The sequence below is a fragment of the Festucalex cinctus genome, chromosome 5, assembly GCF_051991245.1.
Source record: "Festucalex cinctus isolate MCC-2025b chromosome 5, RoL_Fcin_1.0, whole genome shotgun sequence".
Taxonomy (NCBI): Eukaryota; Metazoa; Chordata; class Actinopteri; order Syngnathiformes; family Syngnathidae; genus Festucalex; species Festucalex cinctus.
This window is the reverse complement of record NC_135415.1, coordinates 21,648,032-21,672,804: the sequence shown is the minus strand read 5'-3', so window position 1 is coordinate 21,672,804 and position 24,773 is coordinate 21,648,032. Positions and strand designations below refer to the sequence as shown.

General features: G+C 39.0%; 1 protein-coding gene across 5 annotated transcripts in view; it reads right to left on the bottom strand.

Annotated features, from left to right (window-relative positions):
- The window catches only part of gpat2 (glycerol-3-phosphate acyltransferase 2, mitochondrial), a 72,629-nt gene that overhangs the window by 7,219 nt on the left and 40,637 nt on the right, over positions 1–24,773 (bottom strand). For 3 of the 5 annotated variants that reach the window (XM_077522028.1, XM_077522029.1, XM_077522031.1), the window contains exons 3-20: positions 18,823–18,917; positions 17,606–17,701; positions 17,448–17,527; positions 16,166–16,276; positions 15,686–15,808; positions 15,119–15,218; positions 13,711–13,844; positions 12,350–12,461; positions 10,890–11,069; positions 10,303–10,395; positions 9,270–9,352; positions 7,770–7,897; positions 7,583–7,653; positions 6,564–6,730; positions 6,379–6,482; positions 2,325–2,509; positions 1,765–1,842; positions 551–673 (exon numbers count right to left, since the gene is read on the bottom strand). In XM_077522028.1, coding sequence (XP_077378154.1) covers positions 551–673; positions 1,765–1,842; positions 2,325–2,509; positions 6,379–6,482; positions 6,564–6,730; positions 7,583–7,653; positions 7,770–7,897; positions 9,270–9,352; positions 10,303–10,395; positions 10,890–11,069; positions 12,350–12,461; positions 13,711–13,844; positions 15,119–15,218; positions 15,686–15,808; positions 16,166–16,276; positions 17,448–17,527; positions 17,606–17,701; positions 18,823–18,885 — 2,031 coding nt within the window. In that variant the 5' untranslated portion in view covers positions 18,886–18,917. Of the gene's footprint in view, positions 1–550; positions 674–1,764; positions 1,843–2,324; positions 2,510–6,378; positions 6,483–6,563; positions 6,731–7,582; positions 7,654–7,769; positions 7,898–9,269; positions 9,353–10,302; positions 10,396–10,889; positions 11,070–12,349; positions 12,462–13,710; positions 13,845–15,118; positions 15,219–15,685; positions 15,809–16,165; positions 16,277–17,447; positions 17,528–17,605; positions 17,702–18,822; positions 18,918–24,255; positions 24,305–24,773 lie in introns of those variants that run through there. The other 2 variants (XM_077522030.1, XM_077522032.1) reach the window with 2 other exon arrangements.

Genomic DNA, 24,773 nt, shown 5'->3' with positions numbered 1-24,773 from the left:
CAAAGCTTTAGGTCAAAACAATATTTGGATGAAAAATATATTGCTGAAAAGAACTCGCGAGGGAGGATTTGAATAATGAACTATTTTTCTGTTGTAAAAACTACAAAGAAAAGAGGCAAGTATAATTGAGTGGTTTGTGGACATCAGTTTTGGTCAGTTGTGCTTTGATGTTACTCATTAAGATCTGTCCACCCCCCAGCATTTTAGCACTCTCACCTCTAAGTCACTTTGCACACGCTTCGGGGGTTGATTAGTTGCCCTGTGCAGCTTTGTAATGTCACACGAAACATTCATGACGGTCTTCTATTAAAGCTGACGCACATATTGCTAATTGGTATTCAAGTAATGTGTCACGGATGCGTGGCTGCTTTTGTTATGGAGATGTACTCGCATCAAATGGGTCTTTCGTGCTGCGGTTTAGCGAGTTTTGTCGTGGCCTGTTTGCACCCCTGTAAGCTGCCATCGTCTGGTAACTGGGTCAACATCTGACATGTTTCTTCCCACATACAGCAGAACCGAACCTCTGGTGCTGTGGTACTGTTTTTGCTACCTTGTAGGAATGAGATTCCTGCTCCTCACAATCAGAATCACTTCGATACGGCTCGTCTGTGGTGGTCCAGGTCAGCGCGCCGTCTCGCTTCCAGAAATCACAGATTGGATTGTCCGTCTGAACCTGTACACAAAGACAAATCCACAATGACGTGGGCTAACAAAGTGCAGCAGTTTATGTCAGGGGTCAGCAACCGTTACGATCAAAACAACCATTTTAGGCCAAATAAATAAAAAAAAATCTGTCTGGCTGTAAAACATTTGAAGATTGTGATGAAGGAAACAGTGTGTTAGAGTTACGTCTAATGGACTGAGGGTCTAAGAGATAATTAGAGCTGCACCAGAAGAGAAACATTTGCAGCATCCAATATGTAAAGAATCGATTCATTTTTTTCTACCTTCAGTCTTCCGTTTTGGGATTTTTTATTTTTTAGAGGGGGATTCTTCAGACTTTGTTTTTCATACATGTTTAGACTTTTCTGCCTTCCTGTCAAATTTCTGACATTTTTAGCAATTTTATGGACATATATGGACTTTTTTTAAATTTTCTGATTTTTTTCTTTTATTTTAGGGCATTTTATGGTTAATTTTTAAACGGTTTATTTTTTAACTTTTTTTTTTATTATTCAAATTCTGACATTTTTGGCAATTTCATAGCTATTTTATGGTAATTGTCTGCTTTTCCTCTTCCTTTTTGGACATTTTATGGTTCACTTTTTGAACATTTTTAGGTCATTTTTTACAACTTTATCTACCTTTCGTCTCTTAAAAATTGGGACACTGACATTTTTGGAATATTTCATAATTTTTTTTTTAAATCTAAATCATTAATTCATTTAAATATTTTATCTTAAAAAAAATAAAAATGTAAAAAAAACAAAAAAAAACAAAAAAAACAAAAAAAACAATAATTTATACTTTTTTTTTTTTTTTTTTTTTTTAAGAGATCCACAGGCAGACACAAGAGAGACAGATGTGGCTCCAGAGCCACAGGTTGCAGACCCCAGGTTTATATGCAGTAATATCACCCAGTATATAAGAACCATATTAGATTTGCTACAAATGAATTCAATCGCTATTATTTTCTCTGGAAATAAAACACATTCAACATTAGAACAATACAGTGGTTGATCAGCGTTCTGGAAGGAAATGTACATATAATAATTATATCTCAGTATACATTTTTGGGACTATGAAAAAAAAAATGCATCTTACTTCTTCAGTGAACAAGATGCCACATCGCACCAAACTGTCAATAGCATCCAGTGCGAAACTTTGAGGAGACTGGCAGGGCTGCAGAAATTGGGAATAAATGAGAGAGAAGGTGAGAGGAGCAAACAGCTTCAGTCTCATCACACATGGAAGACGAGCAGAGGAAGACAGGTGACAAAGAGCATAGACTGTGAGGTGGAGACGAAGATGAGATCAGAGAAGGAGAAGCAGAGTCGGCCATCGGGATGCATGAGTGGGAGCGATATTTTTCTCGCGGAGGAACAAGGCTGAGCAAGGCTGCTGCAAGCAGAGTAGAAAAGAAAGAGTGGCTGCTCAAATGAAAGGTGGGCTAACAGAGAGGTGCACTATATCTCCCTCTGATTCAGAGCCCTTGAAGTCAACGTGATGGAGCGTGTACACATGGACGTGTGCACAAAACACACAGCACGGCCACACGATTCAGCACCAGCGGCGCAGGGTGAGTCACTGTTCAGCACCATTAAACAGCCATTGAACGAGATACAGCGGATGTGCGCATGTGTGTGATATGAATGGAAACTCACCGGTCTAAAGCCCGGAGGCAGGAGATGGCAGAGCTGCAGGGCTCTTTCAGTCAGCTCCGACTGGCAGAGCACCACATCAAACTCCAAGTCACCTTTGACCTCGTCTCCATCTGCGCTGTCAGCCCTCACCTTGCTGCTGACGACACTGCCGGCAATCTCAGATAGCATGGATGACACCGCACATGCTGGGGGAAAAATATGTATTACTTTAACAACAAACACACAAATGTATATATAAATCATAAAGGTCACTTGTAAGCTTAAATCATGTATAGTGAACTTGAATTTCAGCATATTTATAGAGGACAGCTTGAAAATGGTGAGTTCACCTCACACACTGTGGAGAGCTGTTATCTATTGTATAAGTTAATGGATAATGGAATGAGGCATGCCCTGAAAACCCTCTTAATGGGAGAGGAACTGAACGTAGGTGCTTCATCATACGGAGAGATGTTCGTAATATTATGCCGTACTTACAGTATGTGCCGAAAAGGTTCAATCAAAATTATCCTTGAAATGACCATCAAACTTCAAGATTAGTTGGCGTAGGAAAAAAAAAAAAAGTTTAGTAATTTTGCATCATCCATCTGTCTAGAACAGTGCATTCCAACCAGTGTTCTGAGACAGGAAATTATCCACTTAATTGATCAAAAAAATAAATATTTATTTTCTACGAATGAGTCCTTTATGTCATTGTTATCTATCTATTCCTGCAATATTCAGTGAGAGCCAGAACAATAAAAAAAATTTGCTTGGTAGTGTGCAATAAGATTATTTTCTAATGTAAAATATATTAATTCCCAAGCAGAAGCATTTGAATTATGGCCGTTTCAAACCAAAATGTCTGACTTCCTGTTTGCTCAACTTCGGGCATGTGTCTATGACACTTTTTCACTTGTCCTGATATCATAGACATTTCTACTGAATTAGTGAAATTGGTATCAGGGGCTAATTTTTCTAACTTTTCTAACATGACTTTTGGGGAAATTGTTTTGTTGCCTAAAATCCATTTTCTTCCCTGCGGATGCAGGTGAGCCAGAATCCAACCTTAGGAGAGGCAGATGTGCAAACCACTTGCTCACCGTGCTGCCATCTCAAAAATAAATGTTTACTAACATTCAACAGAATATTTGCACCTGAAATAAAGTGAGTTTCCAAGGATGCTGAAGCCCCAAAACACACTTTAGCCGGAAGAATAACAAACAGGGATTCCAAGTGGGCCTTCTCATTGCCTGATTACTAAAATACAAGAATCACCTCAACACCAATGTAAACTATTATGCGATTACACACTTTGTTAAATGAACACAACCGTGAATAAATTTGTGAGGTAGTTTTTTTTTGTTTTTTTTTAACTTATTGGATTGAAAATCTCCTGGTGTACCTATTAGTGTCCAATTAGTATGGTTCAGGAGTAGTGATTAAGTCAGGGTTACCCAATTCCGGTCCTCGAGGGCCGGAGTCCTGCAGGTTTTCCATTTTTCCGCTTACCAACACACCTGATATAAAGGTAAGGATCGTTATCAGGCACGCTGATGAGCTCATTATATGAATCAGGTGTGTTGGTAGGAGGAAAAATGGAAAACCTGCAGGACTGCGGCCCTCGAGGATCGGAATTGGGCAACCCTGGATTAGTAGTAGTGAGGGCAAAGCCTGTGTTTCATAACGCCCGCTGCCCACATTTACTTCCGAACCCGAAATATACCACACTTACATAATGAATCATGTATAGAGACCATTATCAAAAGACATTCCTGTAAACCCCCGCCCCCCCCACACACACACACGCACAAAAATTGAATAAAAATGCAAATGAGATTGACAGACAGTCAAGTTTCGTAAACAGCACAGACAGCGAAGAATCTGTCTTCAATCAAGGGGAAGTTAATGGTTGGCATGGCGATGATTGTAAAGCAGCAGCACTGTCAAGGTACTAATATTATAGAGTTTGGAACGTCAAACTCTTTGCGTATAGCAAATTTCTTTCCTTTTAACTGTGACATGAAAGCTGTTCTTCTTTTATCTTTTGAGCTTTAGAAGTAGTTGTTAATACGTTGTTCAGACCAGACTTTTCAGCAGGTGAGATACGGCTGAGTGTGTCTCTTCAGAGAGCGATATGTTTTTGCGACTTTTGATACGTACAACCAGGACCAGAAGAATATCTACTGTGTTGTTGAAAAGGAGGCTCCAGAGAGACAATGTGCAAGTGAGAGAATAGGATGTGAAACTTTAAAAGGAACATATTAACTCTCTAGGGCCCACTGTTGTGGAGCTGCAGATAGGAACCAGACCCTCAAGCGCAGGTTTGACCAATCACGTTGGAAAAGGGAAGATGAGAAAAAGTAAGAGCAATCTACAGTACAAGTGTTTGGGAGGCGAGTGTCAGCAGATCAAGCTTGAGCAGATGGCCGCAGTGAGTGTGGGGACTGAGATTGAGAGCCATGCATTCCCGACTTGATTAGCGGGGAGAGAGGGTAGAAGGATGTTTTGATAGAACCCGTGGAAGCCGAAAACCAGTTGGCTTAGCAGAAGATCTTGAAAGAGCAGCTGGGCGATTAAAGGAAAGCACCTTTAAAAACGTACATAATAACATCCACCAGTGGATGTGGAGAGTTTTTTTTTTTTTTTTGCACTTTACAAGGAGGAAATTTAGAGCTGTTGCAACATTAGCAATTTTCTCTGAAAAAAACAAGCAGGCCTGCATGTGTCACATTTTCTTCAAGTTCTGTTGGAATTATTTTGATTATTCTTAATCCAATATTTGTTTCTGTATTGAAAGCCGCAATAAAAAGTGCAATTTAACATACTGAGTATATTTCACAAAAAAATTGAAAATAGTTTACAGTAATGGAACCACATTGTTTTTAATACATTTTAATTGTGCCTGACGCTAGGAGAAAAAAAAATTAACAGCCATTTCAACAATACGGTTGTTCCTTGCAGGGCTACAGACTAACTTTTGTTTTGAAACCGCTGAAACAAACTAAAATTAAGCATTTTTAAAAAACTAAAACTAATAAAAACACATTTGAACCACCTTGAAAACTATTTAAAACTAAATTTAAAAAACAAAACTCCAAACAAAATAAATACCAAATATACTGAAAATTCCCAAACTATATTTACCCTGGCACGCACTCATTTCATCAAGATCATTTTGTCCCAAAACGAGTATGACTCATTATCAGGATTTATGTCCTCGAGCACACGAGGTTTATTGGGGATAAAGATAATCCTCTTCTTCACAATTGTTCATTATTTACAAGTTATATAAAGGATGTAGCTGGGTTAATCATCACCCATTGGTCGTTTTCTGTGTAAAAATAAGTATACGCAATTCTCAAACTGTAAGCATAAAACATTCTACTAGGATGAGCGAGTACTGATACCAGGTATGGGTATCGGGTCGATACCATCAATATTTTAAGATATCGGATATTGTGGAGGCTACCGATACCAGCCATAGATAATTATGGCAAAAAAAATCTGTCATCGCCTCAGTGCTATACTGCAGTAGTTTAACACACCGGAGAATCTTCATCTGTGTCAGAAAGAAAGAGCTTCACAATTTTCTGTCACTATGTAAAAATGAAATGGAATAGATATTTCGATACTCGGAATTGGTGAAAACGAGTAAAAAAAAATAAATACAATTCCACAATCCACAAGAGCGTGCTTTGTTCAGTCTTTTCTAATGGTATTTATGGCATTTATAGCATAAATCTCAATAACTCAAACACGGGACAACAATGGTAGAAGAGCAAATTAGAGATGGGATTGCACTAATAGCTACTAAAGATTCTGTGGCTGTTAATGAAAAATCTCGTTGGCAGTCTTTTGCTTCTTACATCGCCTATCACTTTAAGTGTAAAGCAGTGCAACTTTTAAAATATCATGTTTCAAATGGATTTTCCAGCCTGCCATGGCAACTGTCACAAGTCGCAGCCAAAGCCTCCCACGAACACCACCATGAGACGAGAACATGACTTTTGGGCTTAAGTGTTGAGTAAAGTATTGCCATCTTACCAAAATACATGCATGCAAAATCACTCACCACCAACTGCTTCCAAAATAAAAGTATGGGTGACAATCTGGGCCTGGAGGTCGAGGTGATGTGTGGCAGCAAGAGTAAGACGAGGTACAATTAAAGGGTCTTGCCTAGAGGTCGAAAAAAAAAAAGACATTTATGGAAAATTTTCTAAGTTATATTCATTTGCATTGGATTTCCGGAGAACTGACCTTGGCGACCCCGGTACTGCAGCTATGATGAGGTGAGGGGCAAGCAGCGTGATGGCGTAGTGGATCACTTCTGTTAGACTTCCTCCAAATCCGACGTCTTTGTTCCTGAACAAAAGCTCCTCCGTGAGCCAGCTGACATCACGACACAAGACGGACGTGCTCACTCCCTGCCAAGGGGAACCAGGAATTGAAATTCATTAAGACAAATTAATTTAACATCAACAACAGTGTTGTCATGAAGTTGTGGAAGAATTCCACCTTTTTTTTTTGTTTTTTTTGTTTTAAACGTTATGACTCTAAGGTCATGGAATTCAGATCAGGCGTATGATCAAGGCCATAAACCCCCAAGGATGAGTCCCCTGTAGGTGTAAGAAAATAGCAGAGTAGGAGTTCAAAGGTCACTTTTGTAGCCTGACCAAACATAGCTCCCATCGAGACAAGCTAGTGGTAGACGAGTGCATCCACATGAATCAGTACCCAAGAAGTAGTGCTCACATCCAGAAAAGTCAGTGACCTCTAGTCTAAAAATTCAGTGTACCTCAGCACCAAACTCAGCATGGACTTTATAGTCTCTCTGTGTTTTGTAGTGTGCAACTTTTTCACAAAGAAGGAGCAGTCTCAGCACATAGCGTTCACAACATGAGAAAAGATACCGTCAGTAATTCTTCTTACATTCAAAGTTCACTAGTCACATTTTTTTCTGTAGAACCTACCAAAAAACCCCACCCCACCCACCCTGTCTAAATAGGAAAGTAGTACAGTACTTGGTGGTAAGGAACCAGTGATACTAGAAGTGATACATCTTGACAGAGACAAGCCCCTATGTTGATTAAGAGCCTGAGTTTAGCTTGAGTTTTGGAAGTGATGGAAACTTTTGGAATAAATCTTTTGTAATAAACTTTAATGCAAAATTAAAATGAATCTTATTAGTCGATTAATTGATTGAATACTCGATAGATTAATCAATTCTAAAAATATTCGATCGTGACAGCACTAGAAAACAGGGAAGACACATTTACCTTGCGGTGTCTGTACAGCAAAAGACTGGACAGAATACTAGTGGACATCACAGCCATGCATGATGTTACAGCTGGGAAGGGGAGCACAAGTCATAAATCATAAGTACTATTGCACAACATAAACATGATTAAAACATCTCATGGGGATTCATTTACAGACCAGCGGGGACCATTATCTCTTACTTACAGAAGATGAGGTGGACAGCAATTGCAACGTTGAGCTCGCTCTCCTGATGAGTTAGCTCTGTGGTCTCTGACACAGAACGAGAAGGCAGGAGCCACGACAACTTCCTCTGACCAAACTCACATTCAGGGCTTGATATAAAAAGCAAACAACCAGAATCAATATTGGATCAGGTGTCAATCCTTTGTAGAATTATCACACTGTTAGGGCGTAGATAACGCGCACCAGACTTTCGGGCTGGAGATTTGCTTTGTTTGAATGCTACAATTGTGGATTATATAACACATCTCTCAGTGTCAAGTGTCCCCCACTGTACACTCCCTGCTCAGCAGCAAACATTAAGAAGACACAGTGAGTTGCCGCTGTGCACAGCGGCACATTTAGCGGTGGCCCATATTTCCCTCAGGAACACTGAGCTAAACAAGTGAATACTGGACCAGGTGGTCCCCTTTGATTGAGCGGCCCTGTGGCTCTTAAACGACGTCACGACGACGGAAACAACTATTGGCTGAGAGTTGTGAGGAAAAGATGTGGGTGGGTGAAATAAACTGATGGCCACGTAGGGATGTGTTTTACCTGCAATGAAATGACAAGTAGCTGGGCCTCATTAAAAGACAATATAGTAAAGGCATTTTCAGGCATTTTAAGTAAATCGGTTTCCTTTGAATACGATTTAGTACGTGGATGAGAGTAGCTCGTCACGTGCTATAAGATATGATACAAATATTCACACTATGTTAGATAATCGCCTCTTTATTTCCTAGCAAGCACCAAAGCAAGTTAATATCGTCAAGCAAGAGAATGAAATTACACGCTGATAACAATCCAATCGAAGTATCCCCTCTCTACCATAAATCACTTCTCATCTCATTTAAAACTCATTCACTGCCAGTCATTATAGAACATTTTTACATTTCCAATACTCACGTGATATTACATTCAATAATTATATATAAACCGAATCTACCAAATAACAGAATAGACTCCCTACTTTTTGTCCCGTCCCGTTCTTTTATAATTGACAGCAGAAAAATGTAGGTTTGCCAAAATACAGCCATTTCTCCCATGGACTCTCAAACTGTGTTTATTTCCTATAAAATGGGGCAATGATGTCATCTACCGGTGGTTGGGCATCAGTAAAGTTGTTTCCAAGTTTGATATTTACAGTGGAGCATGCTCAGATTCGCCCCCATTTAGCACCGCTCTAAAAAATACAATTGACAAGTATACTTGTCAAAGGCAGTGAATGAGTTAATCATTCTGTTTTTGTCTTTTGCACGCACTCTCCAAAGAATTCATGCGAGACATGAAGCCTGTTTGCCTCTCAGAAGCAGAGGCGGCTCATTGAGGATGTTCAGTGAACTTTTACTGTGTCCGTGGCAGATTTGAAATGTGTTATTTTCACATGCTGGGTCATGCCCAAAGTTTGTGGCAATCTTACGAGACAAATTGTGTGTGTGCGCGCATGGGTGTGCGTTTTTTGAGATTGTGCCATCAGATTACCTATCCTTTATGATAACAGGCAGCAACAGGTCCTGGAGAGGGCGCCATTCAGCTACTCTACACCTGCCTGATGCGGACATCTCCTACACATGAACACACACGCGCACACACACGATTGATCAAAATCCACCCTCAAAGGCTACTAAAACTTTTTTTTTTTTTTTTTTTTAAACTTCAACCGTGACTTTTGAAGGATACATTAAGCATTGGGTTCAACACTAGCTTCTCTTATTCCTACCATACATTTACATCACAGTAGGTGCTCTTTCATGAATTTTCAATACTTAAACTTAGAATTTTCTTATGTATGGAAAATCCTAAAATTATTATACTATTTAAAAGAAAAAAAAATCATAAAATTATTCCATCCACTCTTGCACTCATGGTATTTTGTGGTTTAAATTTCCCTTCTACAGTGGCTCATCCACCTGCATTGTCATACTTCATACCCATTTATAACTAACTCTACATGAGTGAAGCCTAATATTCAAAGTCTCCATTTCATAAATATTTTAAGGGCTTTAAAAAAAAAAAAAAAAAAAAAAAAAAAAACTTTCTTGACTGAGGAGCCCTCACTTAACGCTTTTTGTGGTCTTTAGTGGTCCACACCACTCACAAAAGATGAAAAACTGTCATAAATTATTCTTACCATCGCAATATTAAGCAATTGAAAATTAAACTATGAATTCTGTTGGATATTTAAACTGTCTGAGAAGTGTCGTAAAACTCTGCCTCTTCCATACTCTGTGGCTCCAGATTGAAAGTCTGGATATTTATTTTTTTTACGCAAAGAGTGAAATTAGACACTTTTGAGTTGGTGCAGAAGGAACTGGTCAGTCACAAAGGTGCATGCAGATTCATTCCGCCTTATCTTTCTATTTATTGCATTACTCATGGCTCTAAGACCTAAGATGTAGACAACAGGAGCACTACCATTTTAATCAATGATAGCAATAAATTATCAATTTTTTTAAGGTGACTCTGGAAATGTGAGGACTCCATACAACAGTCACAATATGTTGAATGAGTTCACCTTAAGAGAAAAGGGCTGGGCGAGATGAATCCTAACAATTCCTTCTGGCTTCCTCCAAAGAAGACATAGCAGCCAGCGAAATAGACTGTTAACCTGTAAGACGTGGAAAAGGAACACTTCTAATACAAGTGCATGTTGGAGATGATATCATAGTGAGGCTTCACCATTAGAAGGCACATTACGCGGTACCACTAATGAGCAGAGTGTATGATGATGGATAAACAGCGACACAGGCAGCGTGTGCCAATGAGAACTTTGTGCGCACACTGAACGACAGAACCAAATGATGAGGCGAGAACCTTTTTATGGCAATTAGCTGAAAGTCACACCCACTCTCCAGTGTTGACTCAATGTGCAGATAAAAGAGGGCAAATAACCATCGGCGACATGCAAATCGCACCTAGGCAACAAACAATTGCCAGCAGGAATGCAAATATGAGATTGCACTTCATCACTTCCGCCATAAATTTGTTTTTCCATTTATCCTCCAATCTAGAGGCAACTAAACTTGCTCTGGAGGACATTACATTAACAGATAGCGCTTGTAAAAATCTTGAGGGTGCTTTATGTGTTTGGAGCCATTTTACCTGCATGTGTGTCTCTGGCACACAATCATAAGAGATGCCCACAGGGACCAGACTGATATCAGGGACAGATCCCTCTTTGATGAGCTGCCTGATGTGAGCCAGCCACTGGCACCCCTGACCAGACTCTGCTGACACACCGACACTTAAGGCTTGGCCCTCATGTAGCAGCTCTTGTATTAGCTGAAGAAGAGAGAAAAAGTGAGAGAGAGAGAGAGAGAGAGAGATAAGAGATGGTATAGAAGGTGTGGAAGGTCGTGACAGTCGGGAGCAATTAGCATAAAACGCCTGCCATGCATTTTAAATTATACATTAGCCAAGTGACAGGTCAAGACCTTGAGGGGAGGAAGAAAAAACATGGAAATGTGTTTGGGGCAGCTGAGGAACAAGAAGTCAAAACACAAACTGGATAAGGAGCAGACATAAAAGAGACTACAGGGACACTTCACTACATTCAAGAATATTAAATTACGGTTTATCAAAAACTAAAGTTGAGCGTACTCAATAAACAATAGTATTCTATTAACATTGGCATATAACCAAAAGTGCTTTCAAACACGCAGCCAATATATTTTCTCACATTAATGGTCAAAGAGGGGAAAAAAATACACACCGAGTCTCTCATAAAGAACCTGTTTGTTTCACAAAGATTGCACTTTTGTGAATTATTAACTGGCCAGGCGCTTTTATTAAGATATATAGCAATATATTGATCTTAATAAAACCAATTACGCCTCCAAATGAAACACATCTTCGGATAAATGATACAAAGCACAAAGGGCTCCCTTGCTGGACACAAAAAAAGAAGCTGGTGATGAGCAGTTAAAAATAAGAAAGAAAAAAAAAAGGAAGATATGGCTTTACTTGAGGAGTAAAAGCAAGCCTTCCAAAAGGAAGACAATTATTTGCAAAAGGAGGAATAGTGAGTGTGATGAGACCGAGTTTGAAGAAGAATTTAAACGATGGCGTTTATTTTGATTGAAGAGCTGACTGGGTAGGGATGAAAAGAACAACAGCACGCCAAAAGACAAATTACAAGGCCAGGTAGCTATCTTGTGCTTACCCAGCAATTTTATATCATTGCCAGCCTGAAAATTTTTCCCTTCAGCAAAATGCATTAGCATCATGTTTTTCTGATTCATGACCCAGACCTTCATTTCCATTCACTTGTGAACAGGCCGTTTGTATGTTTCAAGACACGCGGCTAATGAGGAACTGCTCCAATTGTCAGGCTTGAATAGATTGTGCGGTGAGGATGGATTATTTATTTGATTCTATTAGAGTGGTGAGTCAGAGAAAAGGGAGTGTGGAACCTGATTTAACCTCTGATGCATTTCCATATGAAAGTTGAGCAGATGACTGTCATTTAATGACATCTAAATTAGGGCATGAGAGCTCATCATAGAGAGGAAAACTTAAAATGACATTTAAAGCTCATCCTTGAGACAACACGTCAAACTTACAGAGGTCATGACAGGCGCGTACAGACTGTCCATTTCTGCATCCTGTTCAGTCGCTGCAGATGGCGGCAAGAAGATCATGCCAATTTTCTGAAGGATCGACCTAAAGGACAATCTGCCATGCATCATTTCACACCAATCTCAGACATCTCAAGACATGACGACACTTCAAGACGGGTGATGGGCATCATAACAGAGTCGTTGATTAACTGATTGATGATGCGTCTGGTGCTTGTGTGCAATTGAATGACTCCACTTTGAAAACAGATAAATAAATATTTTACACGATATTAATACTTTTAAACTTATAGACTAGGCTGACGTTCGCCGTAACGTAATTCATTTCTGGTTTTCAGTTTCAGTTATGTTTATGTGTGTAGTGTAGTGAACAAGACACTTGCCTGCTTTTTTGTTGTTTAAAGATGTATTTTTACGTGGTTAGAACTAGACCTCTGTGAAAAGTGTACTAGTGTTTCATGAGTACATGTGATTCTGAGATTATTTTACGCATTAGCATCTCTTCGCCGTCGTTCCTTGTCATTTTTCATGACAGTACTTTTCAAAAGTACAAAACTTGCCACCATGCATGCAGGCGATATTACTGACTGAGGAGTGACTCCGCAACATGTTCAGCCGCACTAGTAGCCAGTCGAAAACTGTTGCTAGCTAGCTGGTACGGCTTAATTATTACCGAGCTTGCCTCGACCTCTGACTACCCGCGAGACACCTGTGTCCAGCCCGGCGAAGGTTTTTAGGGCATCTCAATGATTCAATTATTGGGGGGAAAAAAATCTGCAATTCTCAGTTTTGCTATTCAATGTGTTTTGATGAGGCGCACATGCAAGTTTTGACTCTCAAATTGCTTATTTTGAGCCTTGTTTGAAGCTAACAAACTATACAAAATGAAATTGATAGGCTAACAAATAGCATTGCTATCACAGCATTATAACACTTTAAACCAAGGATATTTGAACAAATGGTGCCATGACACAAGAAGACAAACACTCACGTGTGTATTATTTATCCTTTATGAGAATGACAAACATCATTGCAGCTTATTGAACTTAGTTGTGCAACACTTTTTCGTGTGTGTCTCTGTGTCTGAATTATACTGCACCCAGAATAATGTCACTTCCATTTATTTCAATGGAATCAATGAAAAATTGCTTGAGATACGACTGCTTTGAGCTACTAGCATGGTCACAGACCAAATGAAAATGTTATCACAGGGCACAGCTATATTTGAAATTAATGTTACCTTTCGGTGAATATACTCACAAAAGCAAGAGTCGTTGTTTACTTGTTATCACGATGCTGTTTTATGTAACTAATGTGATGGAAGTGTGGGCTATTTCTTTTGGTACCTGAGGAAGGAGTTGTTGATTTGGACCGGACAAATTGCATATGGGACTCTCAGGTTGTTCAAGAAGAGTACCAGGGAGAGGAGAACGCTGTCCATGATGCTCTGACGCACATACACGTAGACCAGTAGCGATCCCTGATATTATGTAATAGAAGCAGATAAACAACATCCATCACATTGTGGTTCCATTGTACTTGTAACAATGCTGGGTCATGCATGTGTGCAGGGATTATGGTGGAGAACATCAGAATAAGGTGTGGAGAGGCTACAGGTAGACACACTCAATGTGATGTTTTTGTAAAATAATCTACATTAAAGTTACTATGGAAATATGTATGTCTCCATAATGAAAGACAACAAGGTATACTATACACATTACACAATGCAGAAATCAACAATTCTCTAGAAAGAACCACTTGTTTGTCATCTTATAAGATCTTTTTGATTATTATGACTATCACTATTAAGCAAATGAAGATTTAATTATGGCAGACATGATTATATATCCACAGAGAAATAAAATAAGGTTGTACTTTTCAGGCTATTTTAATGAAAAGCGAAGTAGAAGCAAGCAGAAAACAAGGAGGCAGAAGTCTTTTTTTCCTCCCACTAGAGTAACCTCATTTTATAATGACTTATTACTCTGCTTAGTGTTCTGCTTTTTAAGTATCTCACACTTTTATACTTACTTTTTATTAGTGAAGGGTAGCGCTAACTGGAGAGACTAAAGGGGTACAGATTATGCAGCTCGCACATTAGCGTTGAGTCAAATCTCAGTTCAATTAATTGGCTGCTCGTACTTCTGGCTGACAGCTCCTCTGTTGTTGTTCCGAAGTGTGTTAAAATGATTCGTTAATTCGTTTCATTTGGATCCTTCAATTCATTTTTTATTTTCCTCAGTTTTGAATGTCTCTTTTCTTTAGCTGTAGATTAAGAAAAAAAAAAAATCACTCACTTCAACCAGAAAGAAAAGAATACATACAGGACTTGATTACGCTGACCACTATTGACAAATAAAATTGCCATAAGAGATGAACTGAAGGTAATTATATTATGCAAAATGAATTTAGCCAATATGTAATAACTAGAACTATGCAGTCTTCAATTACAAAAAATAAAAAATACCGTAAATCTAAAGTCATGGAGAAAGTGAGACAATTTCCAATCACATGGCTGGCAGCTGAATGATATGGAGGAGAATTTTAAGGTGAAAGAATTGCATTGGATGAATAAAGCAAACCTTTTTAGCCTTATTAGTGCAGATGGTTGAACACAGCCTAATTTCAATCATGATGTAAGGGAGTCAGTCCAAACACTCATGGCTTGAAACCCAGCATGGTAGCAGCCTTATGCACTTTTAATCATCTGGAAATAATGTTTGTGTATGTATGATGGTAGAGTGTGTGTACCTCTTCTGAGGCTTTGTGCAAAGCCACAAAATGGTTCAGGTTCACTTGAATACCGCCAAAAACAGAGCCGAACATCTTCATCATCAACCAGCCCACACATCTAGTCACGAGCAGAGTGGCGACAATGCAGACAGACAGAAGAAAGGAGATAAAAATGAAAGTTAATGGCTGATGACGATGAGAGTGGGATGACGCATGAAAGGCAATAATGGACAAACAAGAAAGGCAGTGAAATCCTGCAAATAGTCACAAACACACTGCAATGAAATCTGGCAATTGTCTTGCTAATATATTTATTTTCCATTTTAATTTTGAGGCTTTTCTGTTACACTTCACATCATTTCTGTAAAGGCAATAACAATACTTGCACTGTCCTGTAACAGTTAATTAGATATATTACAATACTTTCTATGGGAAATCTTTGGGTCTCTTTATGATTCAAATTTCGTCAGCCTTTCCGGAACGGATTAACAAATAAAACCAAGGTTCCACGGCATTTAAATTGAATTGCATTCTGCCAGCCTCAAATCTAAAACTTCATTGTATTCACATAATTAAAAAACACACCGTAAAAAACCTGAGGAGATGCAGGTATTAATTATGGGGCGGAATGATGAGATGGGATGGAGCTGCCCTTGGCTGTCACCCCCCTCAGGCGCTTTTGGGTTTGCTGCGAGAGCCTCCCTCACCCTGAAACACAGTCACAGTACAGCTCAGTTAAACAAGGTCTAAATAGACTTCTTTCATCTTAAAACACTCCCAGTAGGACTACAACAACCTTGAGTGAAGGAGTTAGCAACATGCTCAACTCAATTATATTGACAAAAAGACAATAACAGACAGAAAAGTATGATGTGTGCCCCTTGTTTCTGTCCATTCACTCCCAAGCTGATACACTTCCTTCTCTATGTCAGTGTTTGTGTCTCTTATCTGCTCGCCTTTTGGCTTTTCTCTCCCAAGAACTGTAAGATCCCATTACATTTTCTGTATCTTCCCCTATCATTTATTTATTCTCCTCTCCTTCATCAGCTCTGCCATCTCTGGTACCTGTCACTCGCACAGACCCTTTCCTGCCGGCTGTTAACTGGACTCGGATAAACCTTGCACCCACTCACAAACAGCGCACAGCATATCCTCCGCACTAGCCAGCCTCGGTATCTACAACAGAATGGAAAACAAGTTAAACTAATAAATAAATACTGGAATACGTACAGGACAGGTTAAATGAAAATGTCTCGATTCAAACACTGGCATAAGAGTTAAAGCAGTAGTGGTTCGTGTGTGCGCCTCAAAGTTTTGGGGTCATTGGTTTGCACGTCGGCTTCGTCTTTTTCTGAGTGCAGTTTGCATGTTTTACCCGTGCTTGTGTGGGTCTTCTCTGAGCACCCTGGCTTCCTCCCACATTCCAAAAACATGCATGTTGGGTTCATAGAAGATTAAATTGCCCACAGGCGTGAACGTGAATATGAATGTTGGTCGACTATAAGTGCCTTGCAATCAGCTGGCAACCAGTCCAGGGTGCACCCCAACTCTCGCCTAAAGTCAGCTGAGATGGGCGGCAGCTTACCCATGACCCTATAAGCGCCTTGGAAAATGGACGGACCAAGTTCTCATGCAACCAAATGCAAAAGTCTGAGACCAGTAGACACACTTCTTCTACTGATGAGATTGATTTGCTTGACAATGTCATGTTTGTCAAATTAATACTTAGTGTAATGACACAAGATCCTCAGAAGTTTTCAACTGAAGGCTGGCATGTTATATGTCAGTGGTGTCCCAACCACGGCCCGGGGGCCATTTGCGGCCCGCCGTCCATTTTTCAGTGGTCCGCGAAATATGCTAAAAATGGCATTTGACTCAGTTCAAATAAAATAAACAAAACAAAAATATTTGGAGATGGTCAAAGTAAGAAAGGAGGGTATCGAAAAACAGGTGCCATTAAAGGTTATTTTAGTTAACTAAAACTAATGAAAAAACTAAAAAATTAAAATTTGTATTTCAGCTGTATAACATTGATTAGTGTACACCAGTGTCAAAACATGCGCAATAAAAAGTGATTTTAAACCGTAGTTTTTGAATCTATTGTCCAAGTATTTAGCAGTAATACAGTGAAAATATGAAGACATGTTAATATTTACAGCAAAGTCAAAAAAATGGATGGATGGATGGATGGATGGATGGATGGATGGATACTTTTTCTCCTTTAAAGTTTTGACATTATTCAAGAAACACAGTTTTGTTTTTTGTTTTGTTTTTTTAACTTTGTCTCAGTATGTTTTTTTTCCCCCAACACAACCCTAAAAAGTATTTTGTAGAACATGTACATTACCGAGTGTGAGTCTCATTGACACAGAGAATATTGTGGAAGTCAAGAGAGGCGATTTGTCCAAACATCTTACGATGGTGTGTCTGAAAAATAAAAAAAGATGCCAATATTTGCCCACATTATTAGAATACCAAGATTTAAGATTTTCTGTTGATTCTTACCAAACTGTCTGGAGTGCACTGTTGGCAGCACTGACCCACAATCGGTCGGAACTTGCCCAGCACAGGCACAGAAGTCATCTTTAGTGACCATGTCAACTAAACAATACGAAAATAGAATTATACACACACCAATAATCATAGCAGGTAGCATACAACAAAAACAGATGATATGAGTCAGATGTCAAGCTCCAAAATTCTGTATAAACTTTGCTGTAAAATATGGTGTAATGTCTAACAGTAAAAGAAACATGAATAGGCGATAATAGAGAAAAGCAAGTTCATTTTATATATGCACAATTATTAAATGTGCTTCTGAACTCTTCTTTTTTTTTTTTTTGGTGCAGCATTGGGTGATAAAATACAGCTATAGCGGCAACCAAAAATTGCAGAATGACTATGAATACTAATACCTCGTTAGACAAGGAGTGAATGACATGATGCATTGTTTATAATTCAGACCGATCCAGTTTAGATATAACAGACTAATGAATCTCGTGAAATCAATGACTTTCATCAATGATAATGATCTGAGAAAACAGAATAGTGCACTGAAAAAGTGTCTTGCCAAGGCACTATAAGTCTAGAATGGTACTGCAAGTACCATACTAAATTTCTAGTGTAATGATCAAACCAATGTTTATTACTATGTATCCTGAGCATGTGTGGGTTAAATATTGTTGGATGTTTCATAAGTCTCTCTGCGGTTTAATTCGTTTTCAGAATTTAATGGCAAATGATCTTGTGAGCCTCCACTACCCATTTTATGATATAAAGGCTATATATAGAATAAAGAGAATACAGTAGAATAAAATATTACTGTGGTAGTGGCATCACTGCAGATTGTCATTAATTTGTATGAATAACAAAGAGGAAAAAGTGCAAAATAAAACGCTGAAAACACGCAAATTCCGCACAGGAAGGCCAGAACCAAAATTAAAACCACAAACTTCAGAGCTGTGAGGCAGACATGCTAATTTATTCTCCTTTGTTAACCAATGGTCAAACATTTTGGGTAGTAGATCTCCAAAGATCCATTGTTGAGCAACCTTTCTATTTACACAAATTATTTGCATTAAAAAAACAGAAGCGAAATCAAATAGAAAGCAAATGGGGCCACGGCTGTTCCCTTGAGATTGGCAAGAACAAAGATTAGGAAATGAATGCACAGGGAAAACTAAGATAACAAAAGAAGAGAGTCATGCATGCGGTGGTCTTACAGGAGGTCTTTTCTGTGGAATCACCATGTCTCTCGTTATCCCACAATTTAACTGCTGTACCATGACGAGTCCAATACAGCCTTCAATAAAGTTATCTGCCAAGAAGAAGATAGGGGTGTAGAGCATTTTAAGCATTTTATCTAAAAACAAACACGCACATATAAAAAACAACCACAAACAACAAGCCCCAAATGCCCCTATGTCAGTGTAACAAAACAATCTTGTCCTCTGGCTCTTGCTCGGTAGAATTTCATATGAGCACTCACCTATCTATCATTCTTTGCTCATAGATGCAATTTCAACCAACTAACCAGCACTTCTCCGCCTCCTCCATCACAAAGTCTCTTCTTTTCATCCTCGCAGGCCAAGAGAGGTGGAAGTGTCTAGCTTTCCCTGAAGCTGGTTTGACATTGGTTCAATTTCCAATGAACCAATGACTTGGGGCAATCTTTTGATTTTTGTGCTCGCAATAAAAGTAGTAACTCAACAGCAATGACAGGTATAAGCGGGCAGGTTCCCCACAAGCAGGTTATAAATTGTTAAAAGTAGACTTCATAGCCCTCAAAATATTATGTAGCTGATTAGGGTTCATTCCAGCAACAACAATTCAGAAAAGAAAATTTGTTGCAAAGTATACAGTATACACAGTAACTAAAATGTAACATTTGAAACCGCCAATTGTTTTGGGAAAATATCTCTCTCAAAAATAAATAAATAAATAAAATAAAAAAAATAAAATAAAATAAATAAAAAAAAGACAGATAATATGGCAAGCCTTTGGAAAAAATGTTAAAACATCAGCTCACAAGGAGTTACTAAACTGTGATGACATACCCATACAAAAGGTACAATTGATGGAAAGGGGAGAAATATGATGACAACCATTATTAAGCTGGAAATTGAACTTTGCGGTAGTGTGCAGAGAGTGGTTCACCTCTCTGTCCAGGCTGCTCACTACAATATGGTTAGCCAGGTTCAGAAGGCAGGAAAATTATCCCAATTTTAGCACCAAATCCCTCCTCCCGACAATCGCAAGGATGTGACGCAATCCAAAAAATAATCTTGAATTTTCAAAACATATTTTTAAATTTTCTTACCAATGGTATACTAATACTATTTTAAATTAATAACAATAAATACAAATTGAAGTTGTTTCATACGTTATTCCATGGCTTTTACTGATGTTTTAGGTTTTTGCTTTCTTATTTTATTATCAGTACCAAAGTAACTTTTGCAGGTATAGAAGTAGTAAAGTCAGAAATTTGGTACAGTGACAACACTATTTGGGCAGGAGGACCAATGTGACCGTCCTACAGAGGGATGAGCTCGATCAGTCAATTAACTGCTGTCTCCATCTCCTTTGTAATTAACTGTTGCTTTTGAGGAACTGATTGTTGATTTAGTGTGTCTTTAAGCACTGAAGAAAAACAGAGGTCACTACTTGGCCGCAACTAGCAGAGGCAATATCGATTTAGTCTCAACTAGTTGTGATTTAAAAGAACAGCCAGATATGGGACGCTGGCTTCTCTGGGCAACATTATTCCACTCAATATATCACTGGCGAGGAAACAGGAGTTCAAAATAAAGAGTTTCCCTCCTGAGTAATTGCACCTTGTAGTTGAAATTTTGCAAAATGGCCAAACTGAGACCTAAAACTGACCTGACCTGGTCTAAACAACTACTATGATGCCTTATGAATACAAACTGAAGACAGAATTTCTCTAAACCAACATATTTTAGATGTATTTGAAATGGTTTATGAAGTTAAAAGCGGTAACACACATATATATATATATATATATGAAACGGATACATTTCTGTAGTGTAAATTGTTTTCTGTTGCCAAGTGTCATCCCGATAATTATTACGACAAATACCATACTTAGATCTCTCCAATTAAATCTCTTGGTGGTAATCATCCATCAGTTAGAAGACCCTTATTATATTCAAAGGAAGACTTTATGTCTTTGTATCTTACTTGGATGATCCCACTCTGCCCCATTACTTAGCTAATTGAAACCCTAGCTTTCCTCCCCCATGGGGAGATGCTCCATTTCTCCTGGCTCAAGTTCCCACATTCATTATCAACTCCGCTGGGAGCAAAGAGAGTGATAAGAGGTTTGCAGGAATCAGTGATGCTTTGCAGGTGCAGTTCTTGATGGAGGGGATATGGCAGCAAAACAGCAAGTAAAGGGAATAAACTCCAAATTATGCAGCCAGAGAATAAGCAAAGGCTCTAATGGGGTTATATAATCCACTTCAGAGGAAAAACACAACCGCATGGAAATGTGGCAAGAGACTGTACTATTCCAATGTGAGACCTGTGTAAAAGTGCCAATAAACAATTTCCTTCAACCAACTCTCAAACATGCAGCTTAATCCATCAAACTGAATAAGAAAATATTGTAGCTGAAAACTCAATGTCACAAATTACCGTACTCCATAAAACGTGCTCAATTATTTCTCTTCTTAAAAGCCAATCAGTCAGTTGCACATTTCATTTTATTTAATCTATTTGTTTTGGAGCAAAGTCTAACAACAGTGCAAAAACAAAAAATGATCATGGTCTTAAAATAAATCCTATGCTGTTGCCCGCTATTGTAGTGATAAACATAATCTATTCTAAACTAAACTTTAATCTATGAGATAACGTACAAACAACTAGCCATGTAATGATTCTAGCAATGAATGAAGCAATACAAACAAATCCGGTGATAGACTGAATTATTTAAAAGCAGCCCATGGTCTTCTTCATCAAACCATTGGGGACTAACAACTGTGCTGAGTATGAGAATAACACCACTCGGACATTGTGATGGACTTTTATCGACGTTCTGCAAGTAAACCTGTAATCGTAATACTGTTTACGCATACAACTATGCCGTAGATAGGTCAAATGTCAGTCTCACTGCAACAATCACATATAGAAAATCAATCAGTATCAGAAGCTGCTGTCTTGAGCACAGCTGCATCGATTCCTTCACACTTACTTAAGCTTCCCACGGCTTACTGTACACTTCAATGCTTCATTGCTTATAGTTTAGTGTAGGGAGAAAATTCTTAAATAAATGCATTATTTTTGTATAGGAAATATTTTTCAAGGTTTATACAAAAAATGAACTTGATTTTTTTCGGTGAACGAATCTTTTGAACGGTTCTTTTAAATGAACTGATTGTAGTGATTCGGTTCACCTAAAAGAACTGTAATGCCCATCACTAATATATATATCTAATCAGTTTCTTTGCATTTTTTTTTTTTAGACATTTTTTTTTTTAGACTCAACTGTACCCGGGAAACTCAAGTGACTTTTAATAAATCACAAAATAATAATTATGGTGATATTTGGAATTAATTTGTTTACTCAATGCGTAGAACTGTTGACTGTGTAACGATTATCGGTCGGTTGTAACTTTTTGCAACCTCAGTTCCAAAGGAATTCCACTCCTGTGGCCTGGACATGCCACCGTGGGGGGTGGGGAGGACAGGAACATCCCCCACAAACAGCCACATATGTTCTGACTGACACGTGCACACTCACACACACACAAATCAGAACAGTAAAAGCCTTCTTAGAAACTTGACTTTCTTATTTTGCAACAGAACAATGAATTATGAAATGTTGTTTGCCATTTGTGAAATGTTGACTCCATGAAATGTCATGAAAATGTTCCATTGCAGTGGCAGATTCTCCACTAAACTTTCATGTGTATGCACGTTTTAACAATGTAAGCTAGGTAACATTTCATTTGAGGTATTCAATTGTACGTGTTGCATTGATTGAATTCTGACCTTAGAATCTCAACAAACATGGGATCCAGATTCAATCTGATTAGTCTCTACCAAAACCCTCTCTAAGCTGGTAACTTTCCACTTTGGTCTCACCGGACCCCTGGTGTGGAGGCCGCCGCCCTCCCAATTTAAAAGCACGCTCCCTGCTTGCTGCTCCCTCTCTTTTGGCTTCCTCTCTTGGCTCCCTCTTTTCGCTCTCTTGGCTCTCTCTTGGCTCCCTCTTTGGCTCCTCTCTCTTGGGCCCCTGGCCCTTCTGTTCCTGCTGCCAGACAAAGAGCTAGCCCAGCTAGCTTAACCTCCAGCACACGGCAACGCACAGAAGCCATCGCGTGTTGCGACAGGCGCGGCGAAACACGCTGCTTTTGGTCCCTGCACAAGGCTCAAACGGACGGTGCCTTTCCAGGCACCCTGAGGCCTCAACCAAAAAGGGCCTCTTCCCGGCCAGCAGGTTGACCCCGTGAAGCTCAGCTGGCCAGCCGGACGAATTCTGCTCCTCTTCTGAACTGAACCTTCTTCATCCCTTCTTCAAACGGGCTTGGCGAGTCTCCATCCAGGGTCCTGCTTCTCAGACCAACCCCATCTGTAAGTGCAACTTTGCAGGCCTTCGCCCTAGTACAAATTGGTGCAAACTAGGTTGATTGTGGGTCCCATGATGGTTTGATTTAAGAAATCCATCACCTTGGCTAAGACCGTTTCTCTTTTCTTCTTTTCTTCTCCTTTGATTATTTTCATTACTTTAGTTCTCGTTTCATTTCCTATCATAGTAGCTAGTTTTGCTTCTTTAAATTCTAAGTAGATTATCCCACCTAGGTTAGAGAATAAACGTGCACAAAACTCAAAACCTGGTTTACTGTGTGTGTGTTTCATCAATTTATAGTGACCTCTAAGCTGAACAAAGAACTCACAAAATTGTAGTAAGGGCACAACCTTCATTTTAATGACTGATTCAACAAGGTTCTCATCTGTTATCCTGATAAAATTATCAAAAAGAGATGTGGTGCTCCGCAGGGAAGCTCAACTTAATTTAAATATTAAGTTTGAGTCTCCTTCAATTAATGAGCCAATTGATTATTAATTTAATAATTAACAATTATTGATTTAATAATTAATTGGACCGATTTCCCTTACAACTGTTAACGTGGCCTTTTTTCCTTTTTTTTTCTTTTTTTTAATATAAAAAGTTTTATGTTGTGCCGGAACTGCCATCATCACCCTGCCAAACAACATCAGTTCGAATTATCCATATTAACTGCTAACACCTGTGTGGGTTTTATTAGTTCCCCCTTTTAATAGCAGCCAGCTTCACAGCATGAGCCGTCATCTCACTTGGGACAGACATGGGATAAATTCTAAATAGTAGGGAGCAAATGTGACCTACTTAAGGAAATCAATGCGGGGGGAAAAATGCACACTCATAATGGCAACATCCTGCCACTGGTTGATTGTCAAAAGGGTGCTCCACATTAATTAAAAGGCAGATTGTCGTATTTTTCGCCCTTATAGAAATATGTTTGTAATATGTCATTTGGAATTTGTATTGGAGTACAAGTGTGTGAATGAAAGGAAAGTCAATGTAATTGTAAGGTTAAAAGGAAAGGTTTTAGATTTCTTTCTCCCACTAGCGAGAGAGAAAATGCTCTCACCTTGCTGAGATTTCCGGCCGTCATTTCAGCCTTCATCACTAGTGCTCTCTCCACTTCCTGGTGTGACGTGTTTAGAAACAGCTGATTGCATCAGGAAACCTTCAAAATAAAATTCCCCAACCCGACGAGGTTGCTCGCCCCATCCCCACACCCAAGCTCCAAAATACAAGCATAAAAGCAACCACGAGGTCATAAACAGACATTTACATAATAAACATATTGTTAATGTCAGGACAGTTTCCTTTTTAAAGAAGGGGTAGCCAATGCGGTGCACCTGGTTCTCCACAGGTGGCCAATGAGATGCCTGTAGAGGACGTCCTCATGCAAGAACAGACGCACGCACACCTAACTTGGACATGTTGTTTAATTAAGCTGATCGTTCATCCCAGAGGTAGGAGGAAACTGCAATTGGTGCAAGTCATGAGTAGGTCTCAAGTCATAACCTTCAAGTGTCAAGTAAGTCTGAAGTTACAGTGGAAACAAAATCAAATAATAGTCGAGTTCTCACTAAATTTCAA